This window comes from Mauremys reevesii, linkage group 4 (assembly GCF_016161935.1).
Source record: "Mauremys reevesii isolate NIE-2019 linkage group 4, ASM1616193v1, whole genome shotgun sequence".
NCBI classification, from domain to species: Eukaryota; Metazoa; Chordata; order Testudines; family Geoemydidae; genus Mauremys; species Mauremys reevesii.
Genome location: NC_052626.1, coordinates 146,020,212 through 146,043,198, shown reverse-complemented (window position 1 = coordinate 146,043,198; position 22,987 = coordinate 146,020,212). Strand labels below are relative to the sequence as shown.

Genomic DNA, 22,987 nt, shown 5'->3' with positions numbered 1-22,987 from the left:
GCTTGGTGGAGCAAAGTGATAAGCAACTGGTCTGGAAGGCCCTTGTGAGACCAGGTAGGTTCAGCTCAGCAGAAGATCTTGGCAGGGGTGAGAGATTTGTACAAGACAACCCCTCTCGGTACTTGCTGATGGTCAGTGCAAAACTCAGGTGCAGACCAAGGCAGTGGGGGTGCATCACAGCCGTGTCCTGTTGTGTTGGACTTGGAGCTGCCTTGTAATATTGTATTGATACAGTATGGTGGCTTGGTTATTGTGGTGTTTTCTGAAACCATATATTGACATAAAGTATCAGAGGGGTAGCTGTGTTAGTCTGTATTCACAAAAACAACGAGGAGTCCAGTGGCACCTTAAAGACGAACAGATATATTTGGGCATAAGCCTTCATGAGTAAAAAAAAGTGTTTTTTTTACCCATGAAAGCTTATGCCCAAATAAATCCGTTAGCCTTTAAGGTGCACCAGACTCCTCATTGTTTTTATATATTGACTTAGTTTATCCAGAAAAGGCACTCAGGTAGAGGTGGATGGCTCCTGATAACGACTTCTCAGCAAACACTTAAGGACTTTAAAGGCAGAACTGTTAGCTTCGATAATACTGGCTCTGTCAACAGCTGAGCCTATCAGACCAGATTACACAGACTAGCCTTTGCCCTGCAAAGAGGGGAGAACACAGACCCTGGAAAGTTCAAAGAGAGACATTCTCTCGAGAGGAGAGTGAGAGGTAAACAGAGACCACAGGGTCTGCTGGGGTTGTCTGGAGAAGTTAGGCCTGCCAGGGTAACCATTATGGGTTAGTAGGACTCTAGGTAAAAGAGAGAGACAATGTGGGTGAGGTAATATCTACTATTGGACCAACTTGTGTTGTTGAGAGAGACATGCTTTTAAGGTAAAATAGACATGCCTGTAGGCTATATGTAGTTTTAAAATCCTTTTCAGTAAAGCTTTCGTTCCTACTAACAAACAGTAGGAACGAAAGTTCCTGATGCTTGAAAAGAAAACAACGAGGAGTCCGGTAACACCTTAAAGACCAACATTTATTTGAGCATAAGCTTTCGTGGGTAAAAAAACACTTTTTTTACTCATGAAGGCTTATGCCCAAATGAATCTGTTCATCTTTAAGGTGCCACCAGACTCCTCGTTGTTTTTGTGGATACAGACGAACACGGTTGCTGTTACTTGAACTCTGATACTTGTTTTAAGAAGACTCTCTGGTTGCTGTTAGCCACTAGTCATAGGCTCCTGAAGGAAAGACCAGCAGGGCAATAATGGTGAAGACACAGGGTGCTGTAGCCCAGGGCCTGGCCTAAGCGTGGAAGGATCACATGATTCCATCCCAAGAACGGTGAAGGCATGAGCGCTAAGAAGGATGCACTGAGCAGCCAGAAAGGGGACAGAGAGGTGCAGCTAGCCCTGTAACTGACTTTTATAGACCTATAGGGACAGGAACTAGCGTTTAGGTGGGAGAGGAGCTCTATTTTGAGAAGCCAGTTGCACAATATCAAAGTTTATACGTTTTTGTCCTGAACCATTTCCAGAGAAATCTTGAGAAGCTCAGGCATCCTGTTGAAAAGCTCTTGAAAAGTTTTAAAATCATCCAGTGGTTGCTACTGACAAGACCACTGCCGCTTCTGGGGATGATCATAGAAATGCAGGGCAGGAAGGAACCTTGAGAAGTCATAACGTCCAGTCCCCCTGCACTGAAACAGGGCCCAGGAATCCTAGATCATCCCTGACAGGTTCATCCAACCTGTTCTAAAAAACCACCAGTGATGGGGATTCCATAACCTCCCTTGGAAGCCTATTCCAGATCTTAACCCTTAGAGTTAGAAATTTTTTCCCTAATATCTAACCTACATCTACCTTCCTGCAGATTAAGCCCATTACTTCTTGTCCTACCTTCAGTGGACATGGAGAACAATTGATCACTGTCCTCTTTATAACATGCATCCGACGAAGTGGGTATTCACCCACGAAAGTTCATGCTTCAATACGTCTGTTAGTCTATAAAGTGCCACAGGACTCTTTGCTGCTCTTTATAACAGCCTCTAACATACTTCAAGAATACTATCCGCTCCCCTCTCAGTCTCCTTTTCTCAAGACTAGACATGCCCAGTTTTTTTTTAAATCTTTCCTCCCAGCTCAGGTTTTCTAAACCTTTTCTCGTTTTCGTTGCTCTCCTCTGGACTCTTTTCCATTTGTTCACATATTTCCTAAAGTGCAGCACCCAGAATTGGACACGGGACTCCAGCTTAGTCCTCACAAGGCCAAGTCGAGTGGGACAATTACCTCCTGTACCTTGCAGATGGCTTTCCGGTTAATATGCCCCAGCAAGCTTTTTTGCAACTGCACCACATTGTTGACTCAAATTCAGTTTGTAAGAACATAAGAATGGTCCATATAGCCCAATATTTTGTCTTCTGACAGTGGCTGGTGCTAGATGCTTCAGGGGGAATAAACAGAACAGCAATTATCAGGTGATCCATCCCCTGTTTTCCAGTCCCAGCATCTGGCAGTCAGAAGCTTAGGGACACCCAGAGTATGCAGTCGCATCCCTAACCATCTTGGCTAATAGGCCTTGAAGGACCTATCCTCCATGAACTTATCAAATTCTTTTTTTAACCCAGTTATAGTTTTGGCCTTCACAACATCCCCAGGCAACGAGTCCCACAGTTTGACTGTGTGTTGCATGAAGAAGTTTCCTTTTGTTTGTTTTAAACCTGCTGCCCATTAATTTCATTGGGTGACTCCTGGTTCTTGTGTTATGTGAAGGGGTTAAAAAAAAACTTCCTTATTCACTTTATCCACAATATTTATAATTTTATAAACCTCTATCACTTCCCCCCTTAGTCATCTCTTTTCTAAGATGAATAATTTCCAGTCTTTTGATGCATCCGACGAAGTGGGTATTCACCCACGAAAGCTCATGCTCCAATACGTCTGTTAATCTATAAGGTGCCACAGGACTCTTGGCTGCTTTTACAGTCTTTTTAATCTCTCCTTGTATGGAAGCTCTTCCGTACCCCTAATCATTTTTGTTGAACTTCTCTGTACTTTTTCCAGTTCTAATATAACTTTTTTGAGATGGGGTGACCAGACCTGCCTGCAGTATTCCAGGTGGTGGCATAAGGTGGATTTATATAGAGGAATTATGACTTTTTTTTCTCTCTCTTCTAATGGTTCCTAACATTCTGTTCACTTTTTTGACTGCCTCTGCACATTGTGCAGATGTTTTCAGAGAACTCTCCATAATGACTCCCTGATCTCTTTCTTGGTTGATAACAAGTAATTGAGGACCCCTCATTTTGTTTGTAGAATTGGAATTATGTTTTCCAGTGTGCATTACTTTGCTTTTATCAGCACTGAATTTCATCTGCCATTGTGTTGTTTTCATCTGCCTTTCACACAGTTTTGTGAGATCTCTTTGTAATTCTTCACAGTGACTCCCTGAGTAATTTTGTATCATTTGCAACCTTTGCCATCTCACCGTTTTCCCCTTTTTGCATATTGTTTATGAATAGGACTGATCCCAGTACAGACCCCTGGGGGACACCACTATTTACCTCTCTCCATTCTGAAAACTGATCATTTATACCTACCCTTTCTTTCCTATCTTTTAACCAGATACTGATCCATGAGAGGACCTTCCCTCTTATCCTATGACAGCTTACTCTGCTTAAGACCCTTTGGTGAGGGACCTTGTTAAAGGCTGTCTGAAAATCTAAATACACTATAACCACTGGATCCCCCTTGTCCACATGTTTGGGGACCCCCTCAAAGAATTCTAGTAGATTGGTGAGGCATGATTTCCCTTTACAAAAACCATGTTGACTCTTCCCAACAAATTATGTTCATCTATGGGTCTGACAATTCTGTTCTTTACTGTAGTTTCAACCAATTTGCCTGGTATTAAAGATATTCATCCATCTGACTCCTACGTGCTAGCACCATACAGATACTAAAATGGGGGAAATACACTGGAATTGGGTGTCCCCACAAGCCATTACTATGTTTGTGGTACAATGGGTTTCACACATCATTACTAAAACTTACTGTGGTGCTGAGTGGTGCTAATGGCTGCCATCGGGGTGCAGGACCATCAGAGACCAATGGGGGCAGCTAAGTATTTGCCTTCTTACCTAACAGCGGAAGCAATTGAGAATGTTTTGTAGTGCAGACGAGAGCCTGCAGGCCAAGTCTGTTATTATTTGTTGTGTTGCCTGAGACCCACAGCCATGGCCCAGAACCCAATTGTGCTAGGTGCAGTACGTTAATTTATAAGTGTATTACAGTAGTGTCTGGGAGCTCTATCCAGGGATCAGGTATTATCCCTGTCCCAAAGAGCTGACAATCTGAGCCAGAAGCCAACCTGCTGCTGGGTGTTCGGGGGGTCGCAGTGAGTCGGCCATTAGAGAGGCAGTTGCTGGGTGACCCGGTATGGAAGCAGAGGCAGACGAGCCAGATGCTTATTGGGCAGCAGGCTGAGTGTCTGGTTGGGGATGTCTGCTAAAGCTCATGAATTGTACGTTCCTCCTGCTGGCCAGGGAAGCAGGACGCGGTGTCTGTTTCTGGGCATAAACAAATGACACCAAAAATATACCGGACTTCTATCACTGATCACTCGTCCAAACTGAAACTACCCCGCAGGGCCCAAAATTACAGCGTTCTGCTCAGCCAAAGGAGCAACAGTATGACAGACATTTACAATGCACTGAGCTTATCATCCTGTGCTGGGCGTTTGATGTATCAGTAATAATAACCAGAAGCTAAAAGCCTGAAGCAACAGCTATGTGTGCTTGTCATCTAGAACAGTGATTGTTGTTTTAATTACAATACATTCGTTGTTACAGTGGGTTTGTTTGTAGATTTCTTGAAAAAATAATAAGGAAAAAGATTTTTAAAACGAGCCTAGTGGACACCTTGGACACAGTCAGTGGTGACATAAGTGCTGTTGTACAGTGACATGTGACTGAGTGCACACGGTAACTTGCACTCACCATATGCCAGATGAGCGTGTGTGTGTGTTAAGTGTGTATTTCTGCTATTTGGTGTTCTGCGGGGGGACCCAGAGCAGCTGTCTAAGAACACAGACATTGCCACACCTGTAGAGTCTGACATCTGGGTACAGTCTCTGACAGTGGCCAGTAACAGATCCTTCGGGAGACTCTGAATAACTCATTAATTGGTGTATCAGTCTCTCAGCTTCAAAGATAATCACACTGCCATGTGACTGGCTTAACCAATCCGATCTGCAAGTGGCCTGTGTGGTGTGAGGTGAGCAGAGTAAACAGAAAATTATGATAAAAAGTTTGTTTCACTCTTCTTCCTTCCCCGCTTCCAGGTGACATTGAGCACAGTTCACCATCAACAGAACGCCACACAGGTCAGTTCATCTCCCCTGATTTACAGAGGCCTGATTTTAGTAGGACAGAAATTACAGAAGTAAAAAAGACCTAATGAGTCAGTGGCAGAACCAGGACTCCTCTCCTCCCCTCACGCTGTACCCACTAGGCAGTAGTCCTGCCCTGATCCAGGATTCTAATTCAGAGCAGGCGCAGGGAGTGGGTGGACATCAAGGTGGCAAATTCTGACAGGAAAGGAGAGAGGCTTGGGCATTGGGAGGTATTCCAGGGACGAGGGTCAAGGTAACTGAGTTAGGGAGGTATCTGTGGGAGGGGAGAGCAGAAGCGGGGAGAGGGGTGAGCAAAGGGGAACCACACAGACCGGACCAGAGGCAGTGAGACACTGAGTACAGAGCACTAGGATTGCGAGACGGTACCAAGCATTTTCTGTAGAGGAGAGAGGTGTGACATGAAGCGGGAAAGCCTGGGCATGAAGGAGAGCGGGGAATGGTACCTGGGTGGGGAGTGGCTGGACTGGACTTTGCTGGCCCATGTTCTAGGAGGTGGCACTAGGAAGACGATGAGCGATCACCTCCTGGACACCCTGAAAAACCTCCGAGAGGCAGAGATGAAGGAGTTCAAGAGCAAACTGACTGACATCAAGCTGGAAAAGGGATACCGCAGCCACATACCTCGATGTGACCTGGAGAAGGCAGGGCCTGTGGAGCTCACTGAGCTGCTGATCAGATACTATACAGAGCACTATGGGGTGGAGGTGACCACGATGGTGCTGGAAGCTATCAATCAGAGAGAGCTGGCAGAGAGACTTCGCAGGGCAACAATGGCTGGTCAGGAATGAGCCAGTAGGGGTTGAACCGCCTCCTCTCTTCAGGGGATCCCACTGCGACTTCATCTCTGCATCCTCCCTGCTCTCTGAATTCTAAGCACAATCTCAGACAGAATATGCTCCTCTCTCTTCATAAGTCAGAGCCCTTGGGAACTGAAGACAAAGCCAGTTCCTTTCTGAGTTCACATTTTTCTGACCCTTTAGGATCAGGTTTCGCTTTAATTGTCTCTCTGTTCCCCCCTTCCCCCAAACTCTTTTCAAGCCCCCACTCCTATCTGCAACCTGCAGTTCTGATTTTATTATCCCTCTACCCACTTGAATACATTTGTTCTCTGTTTATCATTCCACTAGTGACACTGCAGGGTCTTAAACGGCAGCTATTAAAGTTAGACATTTTAAAATCACCACGTCCAGGTAACTTGCATCCAAGAGTTTTAAAAGAGCTGGCGGAGGAATGCTAATGTGGATTTTCAGTAACTCTTGGGAAGTTCAAGAAGACTGGAAGAAAGTGAAAGTTGTGCTAGTATTTTAGAAGGGGAAATGGGATGACCCAGGTAATTATAGTTGGTCAGCCTGACATCAATCCTGGGCAAGATAATTGCGCAGCTGATATTGGATTTGATTAATAAAAAAATTAATTAAGGTAATAAAATTAATGCTAATCACAATGGGTTTATGGAATATAGATCCTGTTAAATCAATTTGATACCTTTTTCCTGAGATTACAAGTTTGGCTGATAAAGGTAATAGTGTCGATGTAAGATACATAGACCTGGTCTATACTATGAAGTTACGTCGACCCAAGTCAGCTTGTTTCAGCTTAGTTTTACATGCGTCCACACCTGCATTAGTCTCTTGCTAACATAACATCACCTCTCCAGATGACAGAGCCAGAGCTGAGGTTTTTCTAGTATAGACACTGCATTGCCTGTGTTAATCCTAACAGTTCTCCAGCAGCTGTCCCCCTGGTTGCCCCCGTGACCGTGACCATTCTGGTCGCCATTGTGAAATCCATTGTCCAGGGGTCACAGACACCGGAAGCCTCCTTCCGTCCCCTTGAAAACGTCATTGTGTTTTGTGTGCCTTTTCCTGATTGTCCACCTTGGCAAGCATGCGGCAGGCCAGGGAGACCACCACCACTTCTGGGGCTCCCCTGTGGACCTGCCACTTCTACAATGAACTGCGCACCCCACCAGCACCTGAAATCTGACCAGGGACACTTTGCAAGAGCTAGGCATGGGATCCCCTGCAATGCACAGGGAGGAGGAGGAGGAGGGGGTGAGAAGCAGAGGGGAATACAAAACATGCTGGGAGCCAGGAGCTGCTTGAAACTCTGCCGGAATTGAGCCGGTCCCATCACACGAGCGCAGATGAGCCCCGGGGATGACGGTGAAGGGAGCTCAGGTACGTGTATTGGTGCATTACTCCTCCATGTTTGTAATGGCGCAGCCATTCCCAGTCCCTATTCAAGCCTAAGTTGATTGTATCTAGTTTGCATACCAACGAGAAACTGCTGAGCGGGAATTGATATGCAAACTAGATACAATCAGCTTAGGCTTGAACAGGGACTGGGAATGGCTGAGCCATTACAAACATTGAATCTATCTCCCCTTGTAAGTATCCTCACACTTCTTATCAAACTGTCTGTACTGGGCTATCTTGATTTCACTTCAAACGTTTTTTTCTCTTACTTAATTGGCCTCTCAGAGTTAGTAAGACAACTCCCACCTTTTCATGCTCTCTGTATGTGTATATAGATCTTCTCAATATATGTTTCAGTCTATGCATCCGATGAAGTTGGCTGTAGCCCACGAAAGCTTATGCTCAAATAAATTTGTTAGTCTCTAAGGTGCCACAAGTTCGCCCGTTCTTTTTATTTAATAATGGGCCCTTCAATCTAGCAGAGAGATCATATAACATGATCCAATGACTGGAAGTTGAAGCTAAACAAATAATGTGTACATTTTTAACCATTAGAACCTCATGGTGTTTTGTCCACCTCTATTCAAGGAAACTTGAGTATACGCTTAATAAAGAAAATACACTAGAAATTCCCTATGTAGCATCACTTTCTCTTTCACTGAGCAATTGACAGGGGCAGAAGGACATGACTCCACTCCAGCAGAAGTGGACGTCCACCTAAGCAGCCAGCAGGGAGTCTCCCATTGCTGTGGGTGAATTTAATCCTGAAATGGTCACGCCTCAAGTAGGAGTGGATGGTTTCCCTGTAAATCATAAAACAGTTCTCTTCCCCATGTCCCAGACCCTATAGGCACCTCCAAACTGAGCCCACCCCTACTCCTAGAGGTGCTGGGAGAGGGTGTGCAGGAGGGCAAGGGGCGGTGTGGCTGGAGGGGTTAGTTTGGTAAAGGGGGGCTGTCAGGTGGGGGTCCCTGGGGGTCAGAGGTGAGGCTGTGCGGCATGGTCTGTGGTGTACAGTAGATGTGGCTGTGGGGAGATGGGAGAGGGAGGGAAGAGGGTCTGTCCTAGTAAATGGCTTAACTGTGTTTCTCTGCTTCTACAGGTGTGTGTCAGGCCTGTGATCTGCGTAGTGACCTCGGCTGTTTCAGGACAGTTTTCTGTGGGTTCATTAACGCAGAACTGTTCGGTTGGTCAGTAGGCAGGATTTTAAACTGGATTGGGACAACTGGCAGCCATTTTCCTGTCTCCTCTTTCTTTAATTTGTGGTTGCACCTATGGTGTAGGGCCCCAGGTCAAATACAGTCCCAGGGTGGGGACTGGCTGGCTTAGGGTGGTGGGGAATGGGACATGGGCCTTTCCCCTTGGGGAGTGTAATGAGGTGGAGTGGCCCAGAAAGGGTTAATTCACCCTGTTGGATGCAGTTAGCCCTGCCCTGTCCCACCCTCCCCCCTTGCAGAAAGTGTGGGGGCAGGGCAGGAAATATAAGCGCCGGGCCCTGCAGCTCAGTGGGAGCCAGACCAGGGAAGGAGCTTGATGTCCACCCGAGGGAGCCGGACTGCCCGTGGAGCCCCTGTATGAGGGGGCACAATGATGCCCTTAAGCCGGCCTGGAGGAAAGTCCAGCCGTGGCCCCAGGAGACAGAGGAACCCAGAGCGGGAGGGGCTAGAGAGCTGCTCCACGTGGAGCTGGGGAACCAGGCTCCCATTGCTTGTGGAGCAGCCCCACCAGGCGCAAGGAGGCAGCAGCCCAGGGAAAGGAGATATTGGGCCTGTTGTGTTGCTGGGAGGCAAGGCAGCAACACCCACGTTTCCCCGCCAGCCCAGCAATGGGATCCCCTGTTGCTGCTAGGGCCTGGGCTAGGACCCAGAGGAGCAGGGTGGGCCCGGGTCCCTCAACCCCCGGCCCCACACTCAGGGCTTGACGAGCACTAACCCATAGGCCAAGGGGCCTGAGCTATTGACTGTTTGCTGAGCCCAAAGCCCAGAAGCCATGAGCCCGTGGCTAGGTTTAGGTAGAGCGCTCTTGCAGGAGCTCCAGGCCACAGACTTCTTACTGGCCCGGCCCACAGCTACCACGTGCCCAGTGGCTCGGCTCTGACCCAGCTGTGACATACATTCCCCGCCGCTGTGACCCATAGCGGTTACTGTCCACTGGCTGTTCCACAGCCCGCAATGGAGATGAGTCTGGAGGGTTTCCCTGCTGTCCTACAGGAGAAGGGTCCCCTAGCCCCATCAGAGCCCCTTGCACACTGGCGGAGGCTGGCCAAAGGAGCCATTGATATTGCCCTGCCAGCTCACAGCAGAGTGTCGGGTCCCTCTAGGGCAGATTGGAGTGGAGCAGTCTGTAGGGACACAGTGCCCTGCCCAAGGTTGATAGCAATGTGGGGTGGAGGTTGGCAGGCTGATTCCCCAGCAGAGCTACACAAATCGGGAGCACACAACAGCATGGGGCTCAAACGCTCAAAGGTTTTTACTGACAGACCCGTAGCAGAGCAGGCGGGACAGAGCTGGGCCGGGACAGGGGAAGGCTGCACGATAGGTGACATGAGTCACAGTGAAGCAGGATCTGGAGACACTGCAGGGTCGGGTGCCCCATGCCCATCAGGATGTCCTTGGCGAGACTCTCTCCTCGGTACGGGCTGTGGGCTGGACACAGAGGGCGGTGAGAGGTGGTTTGCGGAGTTCTTGCATCTTCTCGTAGCTTGACAAGAGAAGCAGCACGTCCTTTCACTCTGTCATCAGTGCCACACGATGGTCATCTAGGGTGACATTTTGCAGACATTAGCTTATTTGCATCAATTCCCACACACCAGACCCACATTTGCCTCCCCAGTTCAAAGTGACACTGTGAGAAACTCACAATTGAGTAGGTAGCTGCCTGCCTCTACAGGGAGCCTCAGCTGATGGATGCATGTGAATGACTATGCACATTTCTATGCCATACATCCAGTATCATTCCTACCCTCCAGGGTGACCAATGTGTGTGTATTTTACACACACATACGTAAACTTTGTGTATCTTTGTGTTTAAATAACAAAATCCTGCATAAATAGAGTAACCCCCAAAATTATAATCATTGCCAAGGATCAGTTTGTGTGTAACATGCTTTTATCCCAGCCTTTGTGTAGGTTGTGAGCAAAGTGGGGCAGGGACTGGCTCTCACTATGGGGATGTCTACACTACATTGTAAACTCAGGTCTGTGGGTCGGGCTTGCAGACTCAGTGTTTCTGAGCATCCACGCAGCACTGTAAATCTGAGTGTACACGATTTACTGGTTGCTGGGTCTGGGTCTCACCGCCATGCTGATGTGTCCATGTTATTCTATGTAGATCTTCGATTTGCATCTGCAGCATGACTTGCATCCACACTGCAGAATGGCCGGGCTTGGACCCGAGTCACAATGGGAATCGGGCTGTGACCCACCTGCCTTGCAGCGTCCTGGGACTTGGACTTGCTGACCTGGGTGAGACTGATGTGTGTGTGGACAGAAGGGGGAATTGGGCTCAAACCTGAGTCAGAGCCTGAGTTTGAGGGGCTTGGTGGGTGAGGGGGTTCTGAGTGTGGGAGTGGAGGAAGGGGTCTCTGTATAGGGAGCTACTCCCCCTGTCCACCCAACCCCCGTGCATCCAGACCCCCCCCCGCACCCAAGGCCCCCCCCCCCGCTGAGCCTTACCCCTACACACACTGGGAACCCCCACCCCACAAGCCTCACCTCGTGCACCCAGATCCTCCCACTAACTTCCCCCTCCCTGCGGTGCAGAGCCTCCTGCAGCCAGGGGGAGTTTTGGGGAATTGATCTGACCCAGCCCCAGCTTCTCTGAGCAGTGAAGGGGAGGGGGAACACCCCTGGGCGGCCGAGGTATCCCCAGACCCCCACAGAAACCATTTTCTGCAGAAAGTACCGAGAAAATGGGGGGGGGCATTTTTCTGCTACGCTGCAGTGGCGCAGAATTCCCCCAGGAGTAATAATCGCCTCACAGGGGGCTCTCTGAAGCAGCTGGCGCTGGCCCCGTCGCTGGCTTATGGATCACTGGTGTGATCTACTCTGGCAATTCCCATGTTCCTACATTAGCTCTGGACAGAAATGTGGCTGGAAAACCATTTAATTCTAACCTGGGGCCCATGGAGTCACTCAAGGGATGAACGTGACCACTGCTCTCCCACTTGCCCCACAGACCTACTGTATATTGCAGCCCCCTAGCACCTGCAGGTGCCTCTAGACTCTCTCTAACCTGGAGAATCTCTGAGCAGAGATCCCTGCAAATCAGGCTCTGCTGCAGCTGCCAACTCTCTCCAGAGAGAGACTGGCAGGGCCCTGCCAGGGAACAATTAACTAGCCAAGGAACAAGTAAAGATGCTGAGCCCCCAAAGCGAGAGGGAATCTACTCACCAGCTCTAGTTATACACGAGTGTCTGAAGCTTTGTGGCCAGCTCGTTCTGGTTGATTCCTTTGAGGACGCCCATGGCCACCGGAAGAGCCCCCGTCGTGGTGTAGTAATTTACGATCAGGTCACACACAGCGAGGCGGTTTGCCTCCTCCAGCTTCCCCTTGGGGATTCTGTTACAGCCCTGGGGCACCTCCGGAAGGTTGTTTAGTTTTGCCTTGAATCGCTCGAAATCCTCTTTCCCCAGCTCATCCAGAACCTCCTGCAGGGCATCTTTCAAGGTCTTAGGCATCTTGTCTTGGCTGTTTGCTGAAAGTGGAACTGAGTTCTTCACCGAGTCTCTCTCTTTATCTCATTCTCTTGCCCCTCCCCCTTGTCCTCTTTCCTGTAACTTCACTCATCCGTGTCCTTGCCCTCCCCACTCTGGAGTTTCCCCTCTGGTTCCCCCTCCTCCCCCTGCCCCACGTCCTCCCTGCCTCCCCCTATGACCTCAGACTCCTGGGACACAGAGTTGGGTAGGGCAATGAGAGCTGGTGGCCACGAAAGTAAAGCAGTTTCCTAAAGTCAGGCAACTGATTGGGACAGGTCAGGTCTGTGGATGCATCAATGTACTTTAATCACAGAGACGGAGGACAGATTCAGCTTTAGCAAACTTTCAAATTATTGTAGGAAACCCTCTCTTCTCCTTTCATTCCTTCTCTCTCTCCCCTCTCCCCTACAAATCTCTGACACATACCTTCACATGTCCCCCCCAACCCCCCCAAAAATACCCAGCGTGTACACACGTGCGCACACACACCCCACCCAACTTCCTCACTGTTTCATTGATTTATTTCAGTTTAGATGAGCACTGATCAAAGAGAGGTCTATGCAGCATCCTTGGCACCTCTGCCAGTTTTTAAAAAATACACTAATATACCCAGTTCCCTGATGCCAACTCTAATACAGAGTGACAATATAAATGGCTGAAATTAATTAACCACACACACAATCCCCAGAGTCCCACACCCAACAAAGGAATATGTGCTTGCCTTCATTGGCACTTAATCAGTAACCAGAGTCATCAAGCAGAAAGGGAAAAAACACAGGCAGTTCATATGGGTGAAAAAAACAGCAGGGAACATCCTTCCAAATAAATTATTTGTCTCCTGGGTCTCAGCTGGCAATGTTTTTCAAAACACAGACCAGATCTATAAAAAGGAGAGACAAACACTCCAAGACACACACCCTGCCCATCCCATTCTCTGCATCTGAGAAGACAAAAGGAAATAGCTGCTGGACTTGTGGGTAGGGGTCCTACCCTGAAGAATTTGGTCAATAACCTTGCTAGAAGTTTATGGTGAGAAATTTTGCTTGAATCTAATATAGTTTGTTGTTAGGCACTAGTAAGCATTTTATCTTTATTTTTCTTGCAAACATTTCTGAATTCTATGCTTCATTACTTGTGCTCACTTAAAATCCATCTCTTTGTAGTTAATAAACTTGTTTTCATGTTTTACCTAATCCAGTGTGTTTAAGTTAAGTGTCTTGCTAACTCTATTTAAAATAATAAGTTGGTTTGTTATTCCCCTAAAGGAATAAATAGACTTAAAATATTTGTAGTGTCCAGGAGAGGGCGGGGCAGGAGGGGACATACATTTCTGGGAGGAAATCCAGGACTGAGGGTATGTTGGGGTCACCCTGCAGTGTAACCCAGGCTGGTAAGAGTCAGAATGTAGCTGGCAGGCTGCAGTTAAACACAGACACTCATAATGTGGGTTAAAAACATAAGGATGGCCATACTGGGTCAGACCAAAGGTCCACCTAACCCAGTATTCTGTCTTCCGACAGTGGCCAATGCCAGGTGACTCAGAGGGAATGAATAGAACAAGTAATCACCAAATGATCTATTCCCTGTTGCTCATTCCCAGTTTCTGGCACACAGAGGCTAGGGACACCATCCCTGCTCATCCTGGCTAATAGCCATTGATGGACCTATACTCCATGAATTTATCTAGTTCTTTTTTGAACCCTGTTATAGTCTTGGTCTTCACAACATCCTCTGGCAAGGAGTTCCACAGGTTGACTGTGCAACATGTGAAGAAATACATCCCTTTGTTTGTTTTAAACCTGCTGCCTTTTAATTTCATTTGGTGGCCCTAGTTCCTGTGCTATGAGAAGGAGTAAATAACACATATATTTACTTTCTCCACACCAGTCATGATTTTATAGACCTCTATCATATCCCCCCTTAGTCTTCTCTTTTCCAAGCTGAAAAATCCAAGTCTTATTAATCTCTCCTCATACGGAAGCTGTTCCATACCCCTCAACATTTTTGTTGACCCTTTCTAAACCTTTTCCAATTCCAATATATCTTTTTTGAGATGGGGCGACCACATCCGTATGCAGTATTCAAGATGTGGGCATACCATGGATTTATATAGAGGCAATATCATATTTTCTGTCCTATTATCTATCCCTCTCTTAATGATTCCCAACATTCCGTTCGCTTTTTTGACTACCGCTGCACATTGAGTGGATGTTTTCAGAGAATGACTCCAAGTATAGTTAGGATTATGCTTTCCAATGTGCATTACTTTGCATTTATCAACATTGAATTTCATCTGCCATTTTGTTGCCCAGTCACCTAGTTTTGAGAGATGCTTTTATAGCTCTTGGCAGTCTGTTTTGGACTTAAGTATCTTGAGTAATTTTGTATCATCTGCAAATTTTGCCACCTCACTGTTTACCCCTTTTTCCAGATCAGTTATGAATATGTTGAATAAGACTGGTCCCAGTGCAGACCCCTAGGGGACACCACTGTTTACCTCTCTCCATTCTGAAAATTGACCATTTATACCTACAATTTGTTTCCTATCTTTTAACCAATTACCTATCTATGGAAAGACCTTCCCTCTTATCCCAGGCCAGCTTACTTTGCTTAAGAGCCTTTGGTGAGGGACCTTGTCAAAGGCTTTCTGAAAATCTGAGTACACTATATCCACTGGATCCCCTTTGTTCACATGCTTTTTGACCCCCTCAAAGAATTCTAGTAGATTGGTGAGGCATGATTTCCCTTTACAAAATCCATTTTGACTCTTCACCAACAAATTATGTTCATCTATGTGTCTGACAATTTTGTTCTTTACTATACTTTCAACCAGTTTGCCCAATACTGAAATCAGGTTTATCGGCCTGTAATTTCTGGGATCACCTCTAGAGCCCCTTTTAAAAATTGGTGTCACATTAGCTATCCTCCAGTCATTTGGTACAGAAGTTAATTTAAATGGTAGGTTACAGACTACAGTTAGTAGTGCTGCAATTTCACATTTGAGTTCCTTCAGAACTCTTGGGTAAATGCCATCTGGTCCTGGTGACTTTTTACTGTTTAGTTTAACAATTTGTTGGAAAACCTCCTCCAATGACACTTCAATCTGGGCCAGTTGCTCAGATTTAAAAGGAATGGCTCGGGTTTGGGAATCTCCCTCACAACCTCAGCCGTGATGACTGATGCAAAGAATTCATTTATCTTGAGGCCTTAATGTCCTTGAGTGTTCATTTAACATTTCGATCGTCCATTGGCCCCAGTGGTTGTTTAGCAGGCTTCTTGCTTCTGATGTACTTAAAAAAAAAATGCTATTACTTTTTGAATGCTGGAAGGCTGTTTGTGAGTGGCCCAGGTGGCAGGTACTTCAGCAAGACATTGGAAGGCACCCAAGGTTGCTGGGCAAGATGACACAGCGCAACCCCCCCGCCCACCCCCACTAGTCTGGATCGTACCTTGCCATGTCACACCCATCACCTCCCTGACCACTGAAATCACACAACAGTCTGGCCAGGCTCTTGCACATTCAGTGAACAACAGCCACAGAAATCTCTCTCTGGTCTCCGGGACTCACCAATGACCTGTCTGATCAGGCACAGAACTAGTCCCAGTGATTCAGGCATTTGTAGCCTGCAGGCTGGATAGCTGAGCTATCAGTCTTGCCCACACAGCCAAGCATGGAAGGAGCAGGCCCTTAGACAGAGGTTCCTTGGAGCTGTGTGCAGTTGGGGCAGCTTCGTATCAAACTTGCCATGGGGCACTAAACATGAAAGAGAAAGCACAGAGTTAGCAGCACAAAGAATGTGAGTGAAATACAGATTAGAGAAAGCGAGAGATTTAGATAACCATATCAGGCTGGAGAGTGAGCTGACACGTCCCATGGTTCACTACTTGTGACACCATGTTCTAATCTCTAGATACCTGTGACAACAAAGAGAAAGAGCGGCCACACTAGTTATTGTTTCATTTTCTGCTCGTTTATTGCTGTGTTATTGCTTTGGCAATCACTGTGTGCTGGTTCAGCAACGACATTTCCCGTGTGAGACCCGTTAAGCTTTTATCCTGATCTGATAACTAGGTTCCTTGAACCCAGAAATGTAGCTATTTCAGTGAAACTATCTCTGATTAGCTCAATGGGATCAGGCATAAAGGCCTTCCTTGGCTCTAAGAATCTGCCACAGAGAACTCATCTAATCAAAGGCTAGGTACAGATCCATCCTGAGGGCCCCTTAACACCCTGTGGGACTCCAGACCACCCTGGAGATGTGGGAGAAGTTGCCCATCACAGCTATTGCTCTCTCTCCTCATCTGAGCTAGAGAAATCTGCCAGGCTAACACACTATGAAACCTGCCTACAGCACGTGTAACACACTGCGTGTCCATGTACAAAAGTGCCCCCAATGGTTCACAGGCATTAAACCCACTCCTTGGTTTAGACTTTTTTTGACAAGCCAGTCACTGTGCAGTCCTGCAATGTGGTGCAGTTGCAGAGCGGAGAGAGGTTCTAGTGTAATAACCCTAATATTGCAAACAGCCCTCCCATGATCATCGCAGCACGCACTGGGCATTGCTTAGGTAGCCTGTCTGGCTTATCCTCTGCACTCCACTGCACATGCCACCGAGCTCATCTGTTGCTAGTTTCACAAGAAATGATCTCTTCTTGCACTGGGGTGATGGTCTTCATCTTATTGTATTGGCAGCATGTCTGAGAGGAACTTTCTGAATCAGACAGTGTGGCGATTTTAGTGCTGTGTCTATATTGGATTGATTCTGATTGACATTAGGAAGTTGGATCATGAAACTTCTGTATCACGGACAACCTCTGTATGTGCATCCACCATGAGCTGGCTAGGTTGTGTCATATCTTCCCCAGACCAGGGACAATGGCTAATACTTAGCAGTAGCCATGGTGATTTGAATGGACCATAGCTAAGAACATGGGAGGGCCCATCCTGAGTCAGACCACGTTCATCTTGCCCAGTATCCTGTCCTCTGACAGTGGCCCTTACCAGAGCTTCAGGGGAGTGTACCTAACAGGACAGTTATAGAGTGAGCCACCCCGTCTTCTGCTCCTGGATTCTGGAAGTCAGGGTTGCATCCCTGACCAACTTGGCTAATAGACATTGATGGACCAATACGATGGGATGTCCTTCCGACATTTTCCCAGAAGGGGTTAAGGCAAGCCAGAAAGGGCAATTAACATATTAGATGGCAAGTGGATGGACCTATCCTCCATGAACTTATCCTGTTCTTTTGTGAACCACTTTTTGCCATCACAGTATCCCCTGGAAGAGCATTCCACAGGTTAGTAGTGCGTTATTTCCTCTTGTTTCTATTAAACCTGCTGCATATTAATTTCATTGGGTGATCCCTGTTTTTTGTATTGAGTGAAAGGGTAAATAGCACTTATCTGTTCACTTTTTCCACACTATTCATACTTTTATTTACCTCTGTCATCTCCCCCAGTTGTCTCTTTTCGAAGCAGAACAGTCCTAATCTTTTCAGTCTCTTCTCGTCTGGAAGCTTTTCCATACCTTTGATCATCATTGTTGCCCTTCTCTGAACCTTTTCTAGTTCCATTAGATCCTTTTTGAGATAGGGAACCAGAACTGCACACAGTATTCACAGTGTGGGCACACCCACAGATTTATATAGTGGCATTGTGATATATTTTCATCTTATTTTCTGTCCCTTTCCTAATAATTCCTAACGTTCTGTTAGCCTTTTTGACCACTCCTGCATATTGAGCAGAAGGTTTCAGAGGACTATCCACAGTGACCCCAAGATTGCTCTCTTGGGGCAGGTCTACACTAAGGGCGGGCGTCGAACTAGGGTACGCAAGTTCAGCTACGTGAATAGCGTAGCTGAATTTGAAGTACCCTAGTTCGAACTACTTACCCGTCCAGACGCCGCGGAATCGAAGTCCGCGGCTCCAAGGTCGACTCCGCCACCGCCGTTTGCAGTGGTGGAGTACTGGAGTCGACCGCGGCGCTTCCGGAGTTCGAACTATCGCATCCAGATTAGACGCGATAGTTCGAACTCTGAGAAGTCGAACTCACCGCGTCGACCCGGCTGGTAAGTGTAGACTAGCCCTTGGATGATAACAGCTAATTTAGAACCCATCCTTGTATATGTGGAGTTGGGATTATTTTTTCTATTGTGCATTACTTTGTACTTATCAACATTAAATTTCATCTGTGTGACTGGGTGGACTAGGCCCAGAGGCCACAGCTGGTCTCTGGCAGTGCCCAGCACTAAAGGAAGGAGGGACAAGGACAGGATTTAGGCTCCTACTCACTTAAGTGCTTCTGAACATTTCTCCAGTGCGTGGGTGGAGGAAAGACATAGGAGGGTCACCACCAGACAATGTAGGGTGGGACTGTCACCCTTTTTCACATACTGTTTGCATACAGTGAACCAACTAAGAACAGAGACAGGCACAGATTGGGAGTCAGGACTCCTGGGTTCTATACCCAGCTCTGCCCTCAGGCCCTGGGTACATTTCTGTACTGCCATTTGCCATCTTCGAATAGGGAAAAAATCCTTCCTACATCACTGGGGGGCTCATGTCGTTGTGTGCGAGATGGTCGGAAAACACGGGGATAAGCCTCCAAAGTAATTACTATGCATGTGGCAGGTTCCTGCTCTGGGTTTAGTGCTGCTGTGGCAGGGCGCAGGGCCGTGCTGGGAATAGACAATTTTTGCTTCCTCAGTGACTTCTGCTGCTCTAATCTCAGCCCTGTGAGGCAGGGAGAAGCTCCCACGCCCACTGCAGCGGGTCCCATGGGCTCCTTGATGCCTCGCCTCAGTAGCTTGCTGAAAAAAGAGCCAAGTCCACCACTAAGTCTCTGGTTTTGTCATGTTTTCCTGACCTTTATCCTCGATGGGCCCTAATGGGGCGGCTCCATCTCTGCTGGGGAACAGAGGGTCGGGGACAATCCTGCCCCGGGTGGGGACAGGCGACATGGGCCCTGCTGAGGCACTCTTGCCCTGCCCATCTCCATTCAGAATGGTGCTGCAGAGGTCATTCTCCAAGCCTGTCTTTGACCATGTCACCCCTCGCTTTGCATCTCTCCATGCGCTCCCCCATTCTGCATCGCATCAAACATAAACTGCTTGTCTTTACTTTCAAGGCCCTTCCCGGCCTATCCCCACCTGCCCTATCATTTCTCATTCACTCTCCCAATGTTGAGTTCTTCTGCCAATGATGCCAGCCTCCATCTCCCACTTCTTGAATCCTCAAACAAGCCCCCTTCATGCTTTCTCCCCTGCTGCCTCTCACTCCTGAGAGATGCTCCCTGTAACCATCTGCAAAGCCACTTCAGTTTCTTCTTCAAATCCTGTCTTAAAACTCTCCAAAAAACCTAGAAATCCATGAGGCTGCTGGTGTGCTGACATCACTGCCCATCATGCTGACCGGATGGCCTCATTGTTTCCTTGAGCTCCCACATCTGTTTGTCTGTCTCCAACTGGTGTCTCTTCTCTTGTATTTACATTGGGGGTCCTGGCTCGTGACTGAATCTCCTAGGTGCTATGTAATGAACCTAATAAATAATGTACAGCACCTGGCACAATTGGGTCCTCCTCTATGACTGGGAGTTATTATTGCCAGGTTTGGGATTCCTAACATAGCAAGGACTGACAATGGACCACAATTTGTTAGGAAGGACGCTGCAGTGTACTCTAACTTTTTATCCACTGGTTTCCAAAGTTTTGTTTGTCTTACTGTAACCCTGTATTTCCTGGTTTGCAGAGGCTGAAGCATAGGTGCACTTGCTGATCTGGAAGGACACAAGTCAGAACAGGCCAAGCTTAACTCTGCAGTAGTGAAGTTTTTGGGCAGTGACTATATACCCCCATGTGTAAATACAGGCACATCAAAGTAGATTTAAAAACTCAGTCACACTTTATATGAAGGTGCCATGTCGAAATAGCTTAATCGGTTTGTCGAGGTTCCTTCCCCACTCTGAACTTTAGGGGACAGATGTAGGGACCTGCATGAGAACCTCTAAGCTTAATTACTAGCTTAGACCTGGTTTTACTGCCACCACCCAAATCCTTTAAGAGTTATTTGGGAAACTCTGTTTACCTTCCCCCCAGACTATCTCCCTCCCAGTAGCCTTGAGAGACTTCTCCACCAGATTCCTGGTAGACACAGATACAAACCCCTGGATCTTAAAACAAGGAGAAATTAACCATTCCCCCTCCTTTCCCCCCACCAATTCCTGGTGAGTGCAGATCCAACCCCCTTGGATCTTAAAACAAGGAAAAATCAATCAGATTCTTAAAAAGAAGGCTTTTAATTAAAGAAAGAAAGGTAAAAATCATCTCTGTAAAATCAGGATGGAAAATAACTGTACAGGGTAATCAGATTCATAGAGCTCAGAGGAACCCCCTCTAGCCTTAGGTGCAAAGTTACAGCAAACAGAGGTAAAATCCTCTTAGCAAAAAGGAACATGTACAAGTTGAGAAAACAAAGATAAAACTAACACGCCTTGCCTGGCTGTTACTTACAAGTTTGAAATATGAGAGACTGGTTCAGAAAGATTTGGAGAGCCTGGATTGACGTCTGGTCCCTCTTAGTCCCAAGAGTGAACAACCCCCAAAACAAAGAGCACAAACAAAAGCCTTCCCCCGCCCCAAGATTTGAAAGTATCTTGTCCCCTTATTGGTCCTTTGGATCAGGTGTCAGCCAGGTTACCTGAGCTTCTTAACCCTTTACAGGTAAAAGGATTTTGGTATCTCTGGCCAGGAGGGATTTTATAGTATAGTACATAGGAGGGCTGTTCCCTTCCCTTTATAGTTATTAACAGATGTTCTAAGCATGTTAGACATGAGCAGTGTGTGTTATAGATGACAATAAGGCCATCAATGGACAGTATTGTCGATGGTTATAAGCTACTTATTGAGCTGTTGGACTCTTTAATAATCTATAACAATTAGTTAGCTAAAACCTCTGCTGATTACTCGTTAGCCCGCTGTAAGGTATTGATCAATGACTATTTGTATGACCAGAGCTCTTTGCAGATTAAGAGGTTTTCAAAAGACTTGAATGTTCCAATGTTGGGAGTTACTTACTGAGAGATGCTCTTGGGTGGATGGAAGAGGAAGAGAAGCTTTATGGGTCTGCACAATATCCATTGCATGAGTATTACAATGGAGCAGTTCTTCAGCCAAAGAACACATGAAACGAGAGTGAAAGCTGAGCAGAGGCACTTGGGGCCAGGAGCAACCCAGACAGAACGTGTTTGTTCATCACTTATCGGCATAGATAAGCTTTTATGGGGAGCTATATAGAGCGTGCAAGTGTGAGAAAATGACATCCTATTTGTTCATAAAATGAGCTGTTGTACAAACAAAATCTCAACAAAGCCCATGAGAGAGGGAAGGAAACAAAGGGAGAAGGGGAAACCAGACAAGGTGAGGCCCAGCAACATTTGGCTAAAACACAGCTCCTTGGGGAAGGTTTTCCTGAGAGCAGGGTTCTTTGGTGTTTGTTTAAGAGCTGATATTTCAAAGCACTCTAAGCACACATACTCAGACTGTCTTGAAAACTGATATGCGTCTCAGGCTAGTGGAGTAGGTGGCGCATGTCTGGCCTCATCGGCTCAATGGTTACCTCATATGCAGCTCCCCCAGTGAGGAGATGATGCTCTAAAATCCACATGCATGGGGAGATTGTCTTGAAAATTGGTATTCTGCAATGAGAGCTAAGATAGACATTGTGGGGCAAGTTTGGAGGCGTTTAAGGGCTTTCAAACTTCCAGACTCCCCCACCCATTCGCCACTGTGCTGATCATAATTTTCAAAGTCCCGTAAAATCTATGTGCATAATGAGATGATCTTGAACATTGGTATGCCATAATAGGGGCAGGATAGAGTTACTGATACAAGTTTAGGGCCAAGTATCAGAGGGGTAGCCGTGTTAGTCTGGATCTGTAAAAGCAGCAAAGAGTCCTGTGTCACCTTATAGACTAACAGACATATTGGAGCATGAGCTTTCGTGGGTTTAATGCCTGTGAACCACTGGGGGCACTTTTGTACATGGACACACAGTGTGTTACACGTGTTGTAGGGGGACATCATAGCAGTTTAGCCTGGCAGATTTCTCTAGCTCAGATGAGGGGAGAGTGAGAGCTGTGATGGGCAACTTCTCCCACATCTCCAGGGTGGTCTGGAGTCCTACAGGGTGTTAGGGGGCCCTTGGGATGGATCTGTACCTAGTCTTTGATTAGATGAGTTCTCCATGGCAGATTCTTAGTGCCAAGGGAGGTCTTTATGCCTGACCCCATTGGGCTAATCAGAGGGAGTTTCACTGAAATAACTAAATTGCTGGGTTCAAGGAACCTGGTTATCAAATCAGGATAAAAGCTAAATGGGTCTCACACGGGAAATGTAGCTGCTGAACCAGCACACAACAATCAACAAAGGAATAACAATGCAATAAACTAGCAGAAAATGAAAGCAATAACCGGCGGGACCGTTCTTTTTCTTTGTTATCCAGAGTATCTAGAGATTAGTGCCTGGTGTCACAAGTGTTGATCTGGAGTTCATGGGACTCCAGCTTGATATGATAATCTAAATCTCTCTCTTTAATCTGTATTTCACTCACCTTCTTTGTGCTGGTAATTCTTGGCTTTCTTTTTCATGTTTAGTGTCCCTGAGCAAGTTTGATATGAGTCTGACCCTTC

The 22,987-nt window shown here is 46.9% G+C and overlaps 1 protein-coding gene across 1 annotated transcript in view; it reads left to right on the top strand.

Moving 5' to 3' along the window:
• LOC120403190 (NACHT, LRR and PYD domains-containing protein 1-like) overlaps positions 1–6,862 on the top strand; it is a 63,218-nt gene extending 56,356 nt beyond the window's left edge. The window contains exons 6-7 of the mRNA XM_039534038.1: positions 5,337–5,378; positions 5,898–6,862. Coding sequence (XP_039389972.1) covers positions 5,337–5,378; positions 5,898–6,196 — 341 coding nt within the window. The 3' untranslated portion in view covers positions 6,197–6,862. The remainder of the gene's footprint in view (positions 1–5,336; positions 5,379–5,897) is intronic.
• The last annotated feature ends 16,125 nt before the right edge of the window (positions 6,863–22,987 follow it).